General features: G+C 37.4%; 1 protein-coding gene across 1 annotated transcript; it reads right to left on the bottom strand.

Annotated features, from left to right (window-relative positions):
• Positions 1-11,109: 11,109 nt before the first annotated feature.
• Positions 11,110-16,289, bottom strand: LOC113051616 (uncharacterized). Its single transcript, XM_026215510.1, has 8 exons — positions 15,966-16,289; positions 15,148-15,462; positions 14,889-15,061; positions 14,589-14,688; positions 14,153-14,482; positions 13,881-14,037; positions 13,576-13,703; positions 11,110-13,483 (listed from the first exon to the last, which is right to left on the bottom strand). Exons 2-8 carry the CDS (start codon positions 15,460-15,462, stop codon positions 13,145-13,147), a joined length of 1,542 nt encoding a protein of 513 aa, XP_026071295.1. The 5' UTR covers positions 15,966-16,289; the 3' UTR covers positions 11,110-13,144.
• Between the last annotated feature and the right edge of the window lie 1,023 nt (positions 16,290-17,312).

Raw genomic sequence — 17,312 nt, 5'->3', positions numbered from 1 at the left:
CTCATAGCACGATCGACAATACTGGGTAACAGCAGACTTCATTCCGGGCCAGAAAAAATGTTTAAGAAGGTTATGGTAGGTCTTCTTAATACCCAAATGTCCGGACAACTCATGGTCATGCCCCACACTCAGTACATGTTCTCGATATGACTTCGGAAGGACTACCTGGAACACAGAGCTCCAATCTTGCTTTAAGCTCTCAGGTCTCCACTTACGCATTAGCACTCCATCGTCAATAAAATACGCTATTGTGTGGTCTGCTATCTCAGCTTTGTCAACCGCAACAGAAAAACATGACTTCAAAGTATCATCAGCATTTTGTGCCTCCATCAACTGTCTCTTGTCAAATGGGAAATCAAATTTTGGTTCCAGCTTTAAATTTTGTATAGGCCTACAAGCTTCCACATTTGTGTCTTCAGTGCCACCAACATTTAAATTCATGAATGAATCAGAGAGACCAATCTCCTTGTCGAATTTACGCGCCTGTGCACGAGTAACAACACACGAATGAAATACACTTGGAAATTTTTGAATTAACACATCATTCTGAGGTACACTAGGGACTTCAGTAACTTCAGGAAGACAAACAACTTTACTTCCAGCCAAATCATTTCCAAGAATTAGAGCTATACCCCTTACTGGTAGCTCATTACGTACAGCCATTTTAACTGAACCAGTCACAATGTCTGAACGCAAGTACACAGTATGCAAAGGAACTCTTACAACCCCAAGTTCTATTCCTTGAACTAGAACTTCTGAGTTACAACTAGACTGTGCTGAAAATGGGAGTACATCTGCCAAGATGAAGGTTTGTGCAGCCCCAGTATCTCGAAGAATACGTACGGTTCTAGAATTTGAATCTGATTCAGACAATGACACTTCACCTTCACAAATAAAAGGTTCAAAGGTAGGATCAATAGAGGGTAATGAGTCAGGAGGATGAGGGCAAACAAAAGCTACAGACTTTGACGCATTCTGAGCCTTCCTCTGGCTTTTCCGCTGTAATGTAGGACAAACAGCAATCAAATGTCCTTTTTCATGGCAATAAAAACATTCTCTTGACATCAATGATAATTCATTTGTGTGATTATCTAGGGAAACAGCATCTGCACTCTTAGAACTATAGTTGCTATTCACAACAGTGCGACGTGACAAACGTGGGGACTGAAAAGCAACCTTGTGCGTAAGCACAAATTCATCCGCCAAAACCGAAGCTTCAGTTAAAGATGAAACTTTTTGTTCGTTGAGATAAACTACCACTTTTTCTGAAACGCAGTTTTTGAACTCTTCCATCAAAATTAATTCCTTTAACTGCTCAAACGTAGTGACTTTGCTCGCTACACACCATTTCTCAAACAATGTAGTCTTCTCGCGTGCAAATTCGACAAATGTTTGACTGGTGTTTTTCAAATGAGCCCTAAATTTTTGACGGTACGCTTCTGGAACAAGTTCGTATGCTCTTAATACAGCCACTTTAACCGAATCATAATTCATGCTTTGCTCCACTTCCAGTTCTTTCAACCGGATGGCCAGTAAGGGGTCTTTTACCAGAGACGGATCAACAGGATCTATGCGAGCTGCCTCCTGGGACTTGAATTCTGCCTCCGCAGTTTCCAAATCTTCAGATTGCGAAGTTATTGCAACACCTGTAACCACACTCTCACTAGGTAAAATGTTCTGTTTTTCAAGCTCCATGTGCAGTACCGCCTTAATCTCTTTCTTTAACGCATTTCGAGATACAACTATATCATAGAAATCTGCTATAACTAACAAATCATCTTTACGACATTTTTCCAATTGTTCTACTGTCGGCGCGATCGTAAATTTATCGAGTTCAAATTTGGATGACATACTAATCACCGTAACTCCTCCCTTACCAAAAGAAAAATCCCAGTCAAAGAGAAACCACAACAGAACAACTAAATGACTAACTACTTTCCACTGGAATAGACAAGCTACCAATTTAGCAAGAATGGACGAGCCCCCAATTTCCATGTTACGCCCCGTCTAGGGGTAGAGCGTAACATGGGAAAAAACAAGTGTGAACCATAAACTTCTTTTGAATTTTATTTGGGAGTTCACTTTCAGGAGCTGACAGTGCCAAAATAATAAACAAAATGTTCTAAATATTAATCCCTCTAAATTACCTATCCAAAATTAAAAATAAAAAAACAAAAATACAATTCTCTTAACCTAACTACCTAATCCAAAAACAGAGACCCAAACATTACAAAAACAAAAGGTGGCGTCTAACTCCCTACTTTCCCAAAACTATTTACAATATTCAATATAAGATTTACAAAGAAACATCAAGCTCAGAGGAATATCCAACGAATGGGGGTAAAACAACACAAGCACCGTACAAACAGCATGGTTCACAAAATGGCCGCCCCCCCTGGGGAAATGCTGTCATCTCTTTTAAAGGGGCGAAGACCAATCAGAGTGCAACAGCAATGAGTCTGCAGGAACCAATCAGCAGCAAGCTGGGCAGACACACACAAACCAAAACACAAAAACTATAGGGTCGTAACAAGAGTTATTGGTTTCTAAAAATCCAGCCTGTAAACAAGTAATAGGGGAGCTCTCAAAAAGGTGGGCAGAGAGAACTTGTTAAAAATCTTTAAAAATTATCAATGATAAATAAAAAAAGAAAGAAAATGAAATGAAAAACGAGAACAAGAATCATGGGTATTGACTCAGTTAAAACAACATGGAGTTAAATTATTAAAATTGGAGAAACAAGAAAGAGACAATAAAAACAATGAAATTGAAGAAGAAAGGCCGCCTCCATATGCTCCTTCCTGTGATCAAGCTGTTAATCAAATGCCTTTAGTACAGGGAAAAATAGATTTAAAGGGATAAATAGAATTTGAGGGATATGTACAAGATGCACCTGCAGATGTTGAAATAAATGAGCAGAACAGCAGAAGTGAGCTGAGGAGAATGGCAGACAGCAGGAGAGAGAGAGAGAGAGAGATACACACAGCCATGAGAGAGGGGCTGAAGCTTAAAAAGGAGGGGCTGATAACATCAACATCAATGTCTCATTCAAAACAAAAAGAGAGGGAGAGAACAGCCCACAAGGTGGAGCTAAGGACTGAAAGGAGGGGCCAAGGACAACAGAGAGAAGGAGAAAGCAGGTGAGCCACACACATCTCGATGTCTTTCAGAGATGCTCATAGAAATGGAGAATCACCACAAACACCTAACCTCAGTTTATGAAGAATTGGGGAGCCATCAAGCAGAAGTGCTTGAAGATGCAACTGAAAGAACAGTGACGCCTGCTGACTCAGCCCAACAAGCACTAAATGAGATGGAGGAAAGGTGCAACGGAACAAGAGAGAATCTCAAACAAACTGTCCACATGACAAGAGAAGATTTCAAGCAAGCTGTGGACACATTGCAACAAGAGCTGGACGAACTGATGGGCAAACATGAATGAAAGCAATCACACCCAAGCCAACATGATTATGTCCAGCGGAAGCAGTACAAGCAAGTAGTTGGGGCACTGGTCATGCAAGACATAGAATATCCACATGATCTGTTTCAAGCATACAGACGAAGAGGAAAAGAGCAGCATGGATCAACAAGGACATCAAGAAGGACTGAAAACCCAAAATTTGAGTGCTCAATAATCATCAAGCAAGGTCAGACCCAATACATTCCTTGGGCAAGTCAAGATCTGGACACTGGTTTCCCGTCTTCTAGACATCCATAAAGGAGCTGGAAAATGGAATCAGAACATTTGAAGAAGAAACAACTGGAAAGCTTCTGGCCCTAAGTGACATCAAAGCCCTGTTTGCTAAGCGTTTTGGGGCCTCCAAGACATTCTCAAGCAGTCTGGCCTCCACCAAGCAGTTGACAAGCCTCAAGCAGAATGAGTTTCTTTTGACAAACATTGACGTGACATCTGGATGACTCTGAGAATTTAATACCCTATGCAAACTGATCCAGGATTCCTGAAGGGGGAGCCAATGGGGGAGACTGAGAATCCCACCACCTGCATATAGAAAAAAAACTAAGATGCTGGAAAGAAGAACTGGAAAAAGATCCTGAGCAAGAAAAGTACTGACAGCACTCTTCAGGACTGCCACTGTGGAAGCCATGCCTGCAGTAATGAAAGTGAAGCTGGAGGATGTGGTAGGTTTGAACTCAAAGTCATGTGGACCATGTGGTCCATGCTGCAGCACAGAAGACCAGAGTTAAAGATGAAGGACCAAGAAAAAGAGCTGCTAAATAAGAAGAAAAAGGTCCAAGCAGTGCAGAAGGAAGACCACTAAGCAGTGATGGCACCTGTCAATACTTCGATGCCTGTCAATCCACTTGTAACAATGAATGTGCCTGCACCAGCAAATCAGACCGCAGCAGCACAGGCACCGCCTGCTGGAACAGTTGATGCACCACATGTAACGGCACCAGTCGTCATCTATCTCAAGCCAGAGCAGCCAAACAAAAGGAGCTGGAAAAGACAACAACAAAAAGGACGTGGCAGAGGAAGATTTAACAACAATCAACAAAAAGTTGGTGGCCCTCCAGGAGTATGTTGGGGATGCTATCAGCCTGGACACAGTAGAAGAAACTGCACCATCAATCCTTGGCAACAGAGCCAGCCAATGGTCCCAGGAGTCAACTATGGACAACAACAAGTGCAAGCTCAACCTCCAGGCCCTGTTAACCCATGGCGTGGACCTCATGGCGTGGACCAATGCTGCAAGTTAAAATCGAAGGAAAACCCATTATTGCCATGCTTGATACAGGGGCAACAAACTCCTGTTTAAATCCAAGATATGCCTCGCACTTCCCAATGTCTAGAAAATATATATAAAGACAGTAGGATTCTCGGGGACAACTCAGTTACTTCCAATGACTGCCCCTGTAAGCATAAGCCTGAAAGACACTGAAATAAGGATACCAATCTTAGTCTCAGAATACACCACTGTTAATTTATTGGGCAGGGATGCTATATGTAAACCAAAAATGCAGATATGGTGTACACCAGATGGAATTTATGTAGACGATAGGGCAATTAGACAAATGAACGTTTCATCATTGCAACAAACACAAGAACCATGTGCTAATATATATTGGTTGGATCATATAAAGGAAGATGTAGAAAAAACAATTAGCAAATGGGGAAGATACATATGAGAACAGCTTTGTGAACCACGTCCACCAAAAACTGAGAACATAGACCCAGAATTTGAAAAAAGATGGTTAAAAAACACACAAGGGTTGCAAATTCCCATGAACTCGCTATACATAATAGTAGGACCAGAAAGTTAAGCTCTGCAGATAGATAAAGAAAAAATAATTGATGAATGGTAAGAAGTGCCAAACTCGATTCCTCATGTTACATTGTAAGTAAAGATTGTGTTTCTAAAGACTTAGCCCCCATGATGAAACAAGCAGAAAAAAAAAATAAAAAAAATAAAAATAAAGCAACTGGGAAGCCACAGAAAAAGTTGTATACTACTCCAATGATGGTCCCCAGAATGGTTATAAATACAAAAGTTGAGCCAAAGGTTGAACTGAATTGAGAAAGAAATGTAGAAACATGTACCACCTGAATTATGGTCTCAGCGTGACATAGATGTGGGATTAGTAAAATCAGCTAATCCAGTTAGAATAGTGCTAAAACCAGGAGCTAAGATACCCAGAAAATTACAGTACTAAGCTACCAAGAAAGTTTCAGTATCCTTCAAAACCAGAAGCAGAAGAGGGAATCAAAAAGACAATTGAGGGATGAATGAGAGCAGGAGTGTTTGTTGAAATTACTAGCTGTAGTAACACCCCAATATTGCTAGTAGATAATGCATACAAATCAAAATGGCGTTTGGTGCATGCTTTGAGAGCAGTGAATGAGGTTGTGGAGGATTGGCCTACTGAAGTTCCAAATTTGCATACGTTGTTAACCAATGTTCAGCTCCTAATTATTATACAGTAACTGATCACAAAGAAAACATATGGGCCATCAAAATATTAAAGCACCTTTGATTATTTGAGGATTACTGATGCATGAACAACATTTGAACTAACGAAAAAAAAAAAATGCAAATTGGCTTTGGCGCTCATATGAAGGTCTATATCGGTTACAATCCTTATATATGATGCGCATGGTTTTGACCATTGCGCGAGGGGGGAAGTGATTAAAAATAAATAATAATAATAATAAAATAAAAAATAAGAAAGATTATAAATAAAGTGACAAAGTTATTGGTTGCTTTATGTATAAGCAATGGTGGATGAATATCTATTTGAATTTGAAGTCTGCACCCTAAATAATGTCAAGAAATGAACATGATGAATGTCAACAAATAGATATAAGAACTGACATCAAGAAAATAAAGACCCCTGTAGTTTATGTAATCGACCGCGCATTGGAGTATGAGCGTTTGAACGAATCAAAAGGGAAACATAAAATGGGATAATTAAAAAGGAATTGTGCAATAATCTGGCATTTAGACCAAAATATTTATTATAATTTAGAAGTACTCAAATCATTCTGTCTGATATATGCCACAGCCACTGTAAAGATAAACATGAATGAACATGACAATCATAAAGGTCAAAGACACAGAACTATAAGTTTTCCCCAAATTCGCACCATGAAAGATCAGTTAGAAGCAATAGCAGATTACTATTGGGTATGTGAAGAAAAAAAAAGAAGAAAAAAAGTAAGAGCCACACTACCAAAAGACTGGAAAGGTATTGTACTAGACTAAGACTGTTACAAGGGGTAACAACAATTGAAGAAGACTTAAATGAAGTTAAGCAGCCGCAACTAAGGTGACACAGAACTAAAAGAGCATATGAAGCAGATCCAAATCTGTACATGGATTTAATTGGCCAACCAAGAAGAATACCAGAAAAATATAAAGCTAGAAATGAAATTAAGTCTGGACTTGAGTCTATATTAGTGTGGATTACCCCAAACAAGAACTTAGAATGGATCAATTATATTTACTATAATCAGAAGAGATTCATTAACTATACTGATGATGCCTTAGATGCTCTGGGAAAACAGTTGAGTCCTACAAGTAAAATGGCATGGCAAAACAGACAAGCACTGAACTGGCTTCTGTCCGAAAAAGGAGATGTATGTGTAATGTTTGGAACTGACTCATATTCTTATATTTCAAACAGTACAGCCCCAGCTGGATCGTTCACCAAAGCAATGGAGAAACTGAAAAACCTAAGAGAGGAAGTGACCAAGAATGCTGGAGTAGACGTGCATACTTGGGATTGGTTTAATTTACTTTTTGGGTCTTGGGGACAATGGTTAACTAAAGTGGGCATCATAATAGGCATTGTTGTTGTTGTGTTTCTTTTGTTGTTCTGTTGTATTGTGCCTTTCATCAGAACAATGCTGGCCAGTGCTGCAGCCAAACAGATGATTAATGTGTCAGTGAGACCAACTGGAGTGGACATTGGATGTACCAACGTGCACATTGGGACCTGGACTGGATGAACTGGATGAATTTGTGTGAAACCTTCCTGAAAAACAATGGAGTGGTAGGGAAGGGGTGCCTTTTATTTTCTATTTTTTATGTTTATTCTGTATTGTAACTTTTGATAGAGAGGGAGTTAGTATCTTCATTGTATTTTCATTGTCTTATTATGTAGTAGAATTAGAATACTTGGATAGAGTAGGCAGGAAGTTAGATTGTGTTATTGTATTTTATTTTGGCATATGCCCCTTCCTGAAGTCACTTACTCCTTAAGTCATTTATTATCTGATCATTTATTTTAAAGAGCATCTTAAGAAAGAAAGGGGACGCTGAAGGTGTTAAGCAGGTCATTGGCTGTGTTACGAGGCAATGCAACCAGAAAAGGGGACGATAAAGAAAGATTGCATATTTTCTTATCTGAATGTATTCATCATGTAACTTTCATTTATTAGTATATAGTTTGTCTTATTCAACACTGGAAAAGTCATCAAAGTTTGAAAAGAATAAGGGATCGACGAGCACGTCAGTGCTTAGCAACATGAGTAGATTCAACTCCAACACCAGATAGCGCTGAATGGCAATGAAAGTTGCCTGAGAGCTCCTCTGTCAACGAAGGACGGCATCACCAGATAGCGCTCCAGGCTACCGGAAATGTTTGGAGTTCCTCTGGCAGCGAGGGATGAACCAGTGCATCATTTATTGTATTACTTTGTTTTTACTAATTTTGATTATTTGAATCATTCATAAATTCTACATAACCATGACAACCATGGGCAAGGCTAAGACATCTCATGCACATGCTTAAATACACATTGTTGATTTGTTTTGATTAATTTGACCCCCAAGAAGGTATAGGTAGGGAAGTAGATTCTTTTACTCTTCTCTAGTCAATTGTGGGGAGAGATATTTGGATCTGACTTCCTCTGGAGTGCAACAACATACAGAAATCATTTGTTAAGAGGAAATGAAGAACCATTATTGGTTCATAGACAGACAGAAGGAGAGGTGGACTTTTGGTGTTGTACTCTAGGCAAAGGGCTTAGTGGTGAGACTTGGTAAAGTCTCAGAGGGGGGAATATATTGTGTTATTCTTTGGTATTACTCAATACAAATGTGTTATTCTATGTTATTTACTTAATATGGTTTTATATTACTTATAATATTATGCATAACTATGACAGAAAGCAATATACTGATCAATATGCTGAGTTATTCCCAAATACTGGTTGTCATGAAAAGGGTCAGGTGTATAAAAGCCCTCCCATAGGGCAGTACTAGTAGTGTTGAACAGGATTGGACATAGAAGACCTCCCACTGGGAGATCCTGGTAATATTCCACTAAGTTGTATCTGTGAACTAAACTGACCTCTGTAATGCACCTGTGAACTAAAATAACCCTGAGAACTTTTGGTGATTTCCAAATGCTGACAGTGGTAAACAGACTTGGAGGGATGTCTCACGTGACCATATCCAACCAATAGGGAGAGATTGTTTAATTGTTGATTTGGCCGAATTCCATCATTAAGCGATAAGGGGTGGCAAACATGGCGGGCAATGCCAATTAAAAACCGGAACTACCAAATAAGGTATGGAGATAGAGGTATAAAATGAGTGCATGGACAGACAGAAGATTCAGATGCGGCGGCCGTCATCTCGGCTTTGTTGTTTTGAGCAATAAAGTCTATATTCTGACACCTGGAACCCCGTCTCCTTAGCCTTATTTATTTGACTGAAGAAATTCATCATCAGCCCTAAGACACGACAGCTGCTGTAATGTTAATCCAAGAAAATGAAAATGAAAATCACTCACTGCTCTTGACTGAATTACTTTGTAGTTTTAAGTCAAACCACAAATTATTCAGACACCAGATATATTTTTTTATCTATATACCAAAACTGTAATAATGTGAGAAATGTTGAAGGTGTCTGAATAAATGTAGGTTTGATTGTATATTTCATTTTTACATTGAAGACTATCCAGTGCTTTTTTACCTTTAATTATTTAGTTTCTGTACCTTGAAACCTATAAACTTGAAAAAAACTTAAACATTGTGTAAATAGCACAAATAAATAAAAATAAACGAACATACAAATTAAACAATTTCTAACAGGCCCCACTGGTACACTCTTAGAACAAATGTGTTGAAAACAACACAACATGTGTTATTTTTAACACATGTTCTGAGTGTGCTCAGGGACAACACATGTTGAGTTAAATTCAACGCACAAAATGTGTTATTAAATGTAACACATTAATGTGCAGCTTAAGTAAACACATTGATGTGCTCTTTTTGTATGCATCTAACACAACTGTGTGTTACTAAGCAATTGTTTAATATAAAAAAATTATGAAAATGTTAAATCAATATACAATTTCTACTTTTATTAGGAAATCTCACAAGAAACCATTAGACACTGCTCACATACTGTTTATTTGTTTTTGTTTTCAACATGGAATTAATGCATTCAAATGTTTTTTCTACAGTATGCGGTCTATAAACTTGTGAAATGAGCATTTCAATACATTAATCATACATTGTAAAAACTCACTTTATAAAAATTCAAATATTATAAAACTCATCTGTTAAGCAATCAAATAAAATGTTAAATGTGTATGAAACAGTTTCCAACACATAAATTTCAAATTTTTCTGAACTTTTATCTCAAGTGTACCAACATGTTCTTTTTCATACAGAAAAAAAATGAATCTGAAAACTGTATTCAAAGAAATAAGCATAACACACTTCACCTTCTGCATTCACCTAAGGTGCTCATCTTAACAAAATTCATTGTCAAATCTGGTCAAAACACATCATGTTCAAAAGTTTCAACAACTAACATGTTTAAAACAAAATTTTGTATTTAGGAGTTACATATTGCTGATCACAAAATGAAACAATATCTAAAGGTCTGTAATCTATTAAGTCACCAGGCAGCTTTGCCATGTCAAAATCTTTGGTTCTGATGACATTGAAAGAAAAAAGGTGCTCATCAAAATATTTAACTCTTAAAACTCTTAAGAACATAAGTGCACATTCTCTTTCACTTTGGGGAATAATGTGTATAACTTCACCAAATAATGGTTCTCCCCTTTCGTCTGCTTTTAAAGTTAGAACGCATCCTGTCCGGTATGTTGTTCCCAAAAAACTGATATTATTAGTCACATGAATTGAACTGGTATAAGTGAGAGTCTCAAAATGAGAGTCTGTCTTAAGCTTGTCAAGCAATTTGGCACCCTTATACAAAGATGCAATCACAACTGGGAAAGCATTTGGCACAGTCATTTCAAAATTGAGTGGTGAGCTCAATTTCCAGTGGGGTAACACTTTAGAATAAGGTTCCATTAGTTAATGTTAGTTAATGTATTAATTAACATGAACAAACAATGAATAATACATTTATTACTGTATTTATTAATCTTCGTTAATGTTAGTTAATGAAAGTACAGTTATTCATTGTTAGTTCATGGTAATTCACAGTGCATTAACTAATGTTAACAAGCACAACTTTTGATTTAAATAATGCATTAGTAAATGTTGAAATTAACATGAACGAAGACTTATAAATGCTGTAGAAGGATTGTTCTTGCTTAGTTCATGTTAACGAAAGTAGTTAACTAACATTAACTAATGGAACCTTATTCTAAAGTGTTACCTCCAGTGGTACATTTGCTGAATCTGATGTTTATGAGCCAGCATTTTTGAAATATTTTTAAAGTTGCATACTACTTGGGCTTGTCGCTTAAGAGGGTGATGTTTGGCTTCAAACCTCATGCACCACAACTTGGAAAGAGGTCCAAATAAAGTCATAATACTCGGGTAATGTGTCATGTAATGATGTTTAGGAATTAGATTCCTATCAGGATAAATAGACTTGAATTGTGTATGGTGATCTATTATTAGTTGTTTAAGATAAGCAGCAAGCCCTTTTGACACAACAGGTGCAAAAATTATGTCGCATATTTCCCGCAACAGCAGGAAAAGATGCCAATGTGGGCTCTTTGGATCAATTAAATCACCTAACAGAAAAGGCAAGACTAGTAGTAAACACCACATCAGTGATGCAGTCTGCTTAATAGCATTTTCAGATGTCCTCAGATTGACAATTACACTAGGTTTATTTTTTTGATTTCCATAGCCATAGTCAAACGCTGCTATTCTTTCATTTAATAGATCCAGAGAAAAACACTTCTCCTCATAAATGAAATGCCGTAGCATCAATTTGACCTCAAGAGGTGCGACTCCTTCTAGCACATCATGCATAATGTCCACGCCAATATTCTCAGTGACATGAAAATACTGTAGGCTATTTAGGCATGAGTTATGCTTGACACCAGTTGCACTTGCATCGTTGAGTTGTACATGGTATGCATAGTTTTCCCTTGTACGTCCTAACACCCTTGTGTTATTTTCATCAAAAATATACTGAGAACTTGATTTGTCAATTAAACAAAATTGACAAAATCTGTTTGCAGAGAAACTTTCCACATAGCCACAGAGAGAGTGACAGGCAAGATTGTCTGCTGTCAACAAACAAAGCGTTCCATATAGTAATTGATATTTATCAAGTATTTTGACCTCTATACCATTCTGCTCAATTTCCTTCAAGTTTGTTAAAAGCGGTTCCAGAATTCTTTCAAAACCATAAATGTCTTTATCAACAGAATTAAATAAAAGACATAAATGAATATTGGAAAGCACAGAATTGTTCACTGAAGGCACATTTCGTAATGTAAAGTAAACAGCCCCCATTTTATGAATCTTTGTTTTAGATCCAAGGGGATTTGTTGTTTCAAAATCATCGAAGTATAACTGAATTTGTAATGCATTGGAATGGTTTTGGTAAAGAGGATGTTTAGAATAATGAGCACCATCACAATAATCATGCATTTTTCCCCTGTCCACCACACGACTGCATATACATATTTTGCATTTTGTCACAGCTAAATAGAAATTTAATTGTGTTAATTATTGAGATGTACTGGCATGTGACAGGCACTAACACCTGACTTTTTTTCCATTCTTTCTAACACTATCTAATCTGTGACCAAGAAACACTTCTTCTGGCTTCTCAAAGGAAAAATTGTCAGAAAAGTACTTTGTTAGTTTAAATGGTGTATCTATGTCACTAAACATGTTTCTAGTACTCTCAAAATCTTTCATTAGTGTTTGAACTCCAGTACTATCTAGTGGAACTGCCAAGTTCTTTAGTAAAGTATTAGTCTTTTCTTGCAAATGACCTAAGGCACGATCAATGACTTCTTTTGTGCAGGTTATACTTTTTTGAACATCAGTGTAAGTTACATTAGAAGAGGCATACATGCGGGCAGCAAAAGCAGCAGCACAGTCTGTTAGGCTTAAACTGCTCTGAGGAACTTGTTCTGTTTCAGACATTTGGACATTATCTCCAAAATTACTTATTCTACTTTCATCAATTTGACTGGCTATATCTATGTTTTCAGCGTGTCCTGACTCTACTGTTGGGCATGAATTCATGTTACAATGATCTCTGCTAAGATGTTTTAAAAAGGAATTTAAATTATGATACGTTCTGGGGCAACCATTTTGACTACAAATTAAAGTTAGGTTGTGGCTATCAGAGAGTGCATGTACTTCTCTTAAATGCCAGATTAACTGCTTTGTTTCAACAAAAACATTTTGAAGACACTTTGGACAGGTATACATGGCTTATTCCAATTAGGGACGAGATTGCAATTTTGCAATCAATTCCATGACCTTTGATCGTTTGCAAGAGGACTGGGACAAAGGTAGGTCATATATATACTCAAAAAATGAAAAAACGGAGGATAGTTGGCATGGATACTGAAGATTGCACAACCAGAAGAATTTGAAAAGTCTGTCTACAGCACAGGTCATGCTTTCAACATCAAGTGGAAGGGCAAAAGAATCATTCTTTGCCACAATTACATACTGGGCTCCATGTCCTAGAGAACCGATGGAAACCAACTGCGGCTGAGCTGACTTCAGGGACCCTTTCATGGATTCACTGAGCAAGGAGGTCACGTTTGTACCAGCCTACAGTAATGAAACAATGAAAAGCATCAAAAAATTTTACTGCATGAGAAACAATTTAGTTTAATTGCAAGCTAACACAGTAAAAAGCATACCGGCACTTGCTCCAACAGGTATGAGACTGCAGAGTTCACACAGCATTTACTGCCAGCAACACTTCTCCCAGATGCCGTGGGTGGAAGAAGATGAATGAGGATCTTCAACATAGTGTAACACAGCTCATCTTGATGAAGTGAAGTGAAGATGCAGGTCCCATGCAATAGAAGAATTTAAAACAAAACTTATTTGAAATGATTACTTTATCAAGCATTAAATGTTAAAATTCACATTGATTTTTCTCATTTAAACTAAATTTAGAAAGGTGTTAACATGAAACTGACAATGAGGCAGAAAATCATACCATCATGCTGATTGTCAGCTTTCTCCAGCAAGTGTCTGATGTCATTCTTCTTCTCCAAGGATGCGATTTCCTTGAGCTTTGGAATTATGGTCCCTTCCCATTTCCGGATGAACAAGTCTTCTTTTCCATCTGTGAGCTTGGAAAATTCAATGTCCATCTTCAATGCAAATATAACAGAAACAAAGGAAATATTATTACATTTCTTAAATTATATTACAATTACGAAATACAAGTAGGTGTAAAGTTCTCTCTTAGTTGAGCACGTCTATTACCAAGGCTGGCATGTCAAGAAATCTGGGATATTCCTTGAAGATTTCAGCAACAGTTGGGGATTTTGTCGTTATCCATCTCCTTCGGTAACTGAAGGTTTGGTCAACTGCAGTCTTTATTGATGACGAATTCTCTGGTGACGGTCGCATCCTCTTTATCAGGGTCAACCACTCACTTGACACGGTTTCATCTGGACTAGGCAAAGAAGGTTGCTGTGTACACTGACGACGTTTCAAACTGTACATCCGCTGGCTCTGTTGAAGCTTCCGTCTGATGTTCCGTAGTCTCATCTCTATAAATCCACTGTGTGATGGCCCATCAAAAAAATGCTCCTGATACGAGTAATGCAAAAATACAATAAGTTGGAGTCAAGTATACTTAAGCAGGTTATATACACATTGCTAAGTAATTCATTTTATAATATAAAAACATCCTTACGTGTCCCTCATTTTCACCAAAGGGCACTTGAATCCTTAACGAGGGGAACAATGTCACAATCTCCTTTGCTAGTGCCAGCTTTTCTGTACCAGATGGATAGCTGAAAAAAAAATTCAATAAAAGAATTCAGTTGCAGAATTGGCTCTAACACAAACATTGACAAACAAACAAAAAATCTCACATAACATTGGTACTTTAGACCAGTACATATAATTTAAATGTATAACTTATTTAAATATAATGTTTTTTAATTTGCAAACGAATACACCTTACATCTGCTAAAAAAAACCACATACTCACAATCCATGTTTCTCTACGAGGTCACTGACAGCAGCTTTAACAAGAAACTTTCTTGAAGAAATAGACAGCGTCTTTGTCTCTTCGTGTTCTTTCAGGATTGTAGGGGCTTTTTCTTCAAGCAGTGTCAGCAAGCTAGGTGTGGTGCCAGTCCGAGTTGCATCTGTTGAATGACACTAAGAAATGACAAAAACATTTTATTTATTTAAATGTTTATTTTGATCACTAGTAATATAAAGAGTGAAATACATTATTGGTTAACCTGTAATGGTTGTACACTTCCTTCTAATGAATCCTGGTTGCTGCTTGCATTATAATATATTTGAAATTTGTCAAGCTCCCGCACTCCTGCATTCACATCAGTGTCAATGAATTCTTGAAAATCTGTGTCAAATTTCAGTATTCGATCAAGAGATACTCGTTGAGACAGCTCAGTTTTGGCTGAGGCTATCAGTTCGCCGACACTTCCAACTGTGAATAGTTTTCTCCATGTTTCATTTCCGTCTATGAAGACAGTTGCCAGCACTCGGTGTAAAATTGTTAGATTAACTGTAATTTGTTCCTCGACATCCATCATCTAAATAAAAGAGGGGAAAAATATCTGTATATACACCGCACAATGAGAAAAATTACAGTTCATAACAGTAAAATGTACATTTTAAATAGTCAGTGACTAAGTCAGGTAAGTTAACGTAAACGTTAGCACAAAATGGCGCACAAGGTCGACAACGTTACATTCGCGTTGTTGAATAAGAAACATTCCATAGTAACTTAATTGTAAAAGGACGCTAACGTCAATGGGTTCATGTTCAAAGTGCAATACATATTTAAGTCTTTATCCTAATATGTATTATTGACCATTCAGCCAACACAGCTTTACAAAAACCGCGCCAAATGCGCAAGCTCGCAGGCCTTTCCGACATTTAGCTATTAACAGGCTAAATATTTGGGGTACGAAACATGGACACAACATAATAAAAGTTAAAAAAAACTTATTGGACAACTTACGCAAAAAAAAATCTTAAGCAAGATGGGGAAAATATTTACTATTATAGATGTATTTTAATTATTTTCACTCACCTGAGGCAGAGAGCCGCATTATCTGACAGGGCTGTCGGAGCAACGGTTGAAAAAGAACGTCACGGCGCAGGCGCCGCGGCGCCACACGTGCAGAAGCTCACAGCACGTACATTCCCGCAATCCAGTATTTTCTCCCTGCGCGCTTAAATGATTATTTTAAATTGGCATCATGATAAATAAACTACATAAATACTTTAGACATTGCCCTTTGACTACAGAAAAAATATATATTTTATTTCAATATGCACTGCTTAAATGTGTTTAACACAGACACTGTGTAAACAGTTAAGCACAATATTTACACACAATGTGTCTGTAGTAACACAAAATGTGTTACGAATTGTTTAACACATATTTTGAGTAAATTTTTAACACATCTTTTTTAAGAGTGTACAACCTTCACCGGGTTCCCGCTGACCCCAGCTACTGCCCTGCTCACACCTGTTTCACACATAATCCGTTTGCAGTGCGTATGCAGTCCGTGTACGTTACGTATGTGGTGCAGCACAGACTCAATGTGCTTTCACACAGGACGTGTTTGCAGTCCGCTACTCGGTACGTAAATGATCGCTGCACTGCTGCAGACACAACGCTCCTGGAACGCAACTGGAATCGGTTAACATGGGTGCGTGAAAAAATATGCAACGCATACGCACTGCAGACGGAGTCTGTGTGAAACAGGCGTACGGTTGTTTGCATCTTGTGCAATGTGGAATTATTTTACAGCTTTTTCAAGCAGTTTGTGATGCATTTTGGAAACAGGAGATGTACATTTCTAATGCACCATCTAGCTTGATAAACCCCTTCTCAAAGACTTACGGTTTGTCAATTTTATTTGGGTAACATATTCGAATGAGCCATTTTAATCAAGATTAATCTAGATTAATTTCAAGATCACAGTGAGATTAATCTAGATTAAAAAAATTAATCTATGCCCACCTCTAATATGTGTGTGTATGTATATATATATATATATATTTTTTTTTTTTTTTTTTTTTTTTTTACAAGTCACACAGTTTTTTTTCTATGGCAGAAGTGGAGAAACAAAGATGTTTAGCACATACTCACATTGTAGATGCTTACATACCTCAGAGATGTTGCTTTATTTGAATCAAATAAGTTGGCGATAGGAACTGATAACATTCTTTAATGTTGTGTTTTGTCAAAATAATAAAAAAGTTTGGTCAAATGTTTAATACATTTTCTTCAATTATAGGTGTGTGCTCACCTTGCTCTCTTTCTCATTCAAGGATTAGCATGAATTTACAGGATTCTTAAAACAAAAACAGCCAAACTAACAAAATGTGAATGGTTTCATCTGCTATCTGAACAAGATGACTTAATCTA

This window comes from Carassius auratus, chromosome 32, assembly GCF_003368295.1.
Source record: "Carassius auratus strain Wakin chromosome 32, ASM336829v1, whole genome shotgun sequence".
Classification (NCBI taxonomy): Eukaryota; Metazoa; Chordata; class Actinopteri; order Cypriniformes; family Cyprinidae; genus Carassius; species Carassius auratus.
Note: the sequence above shows the minus strand (reverse complement) of the source record. Positions and strands in the feature narration are given on the sequence as shown.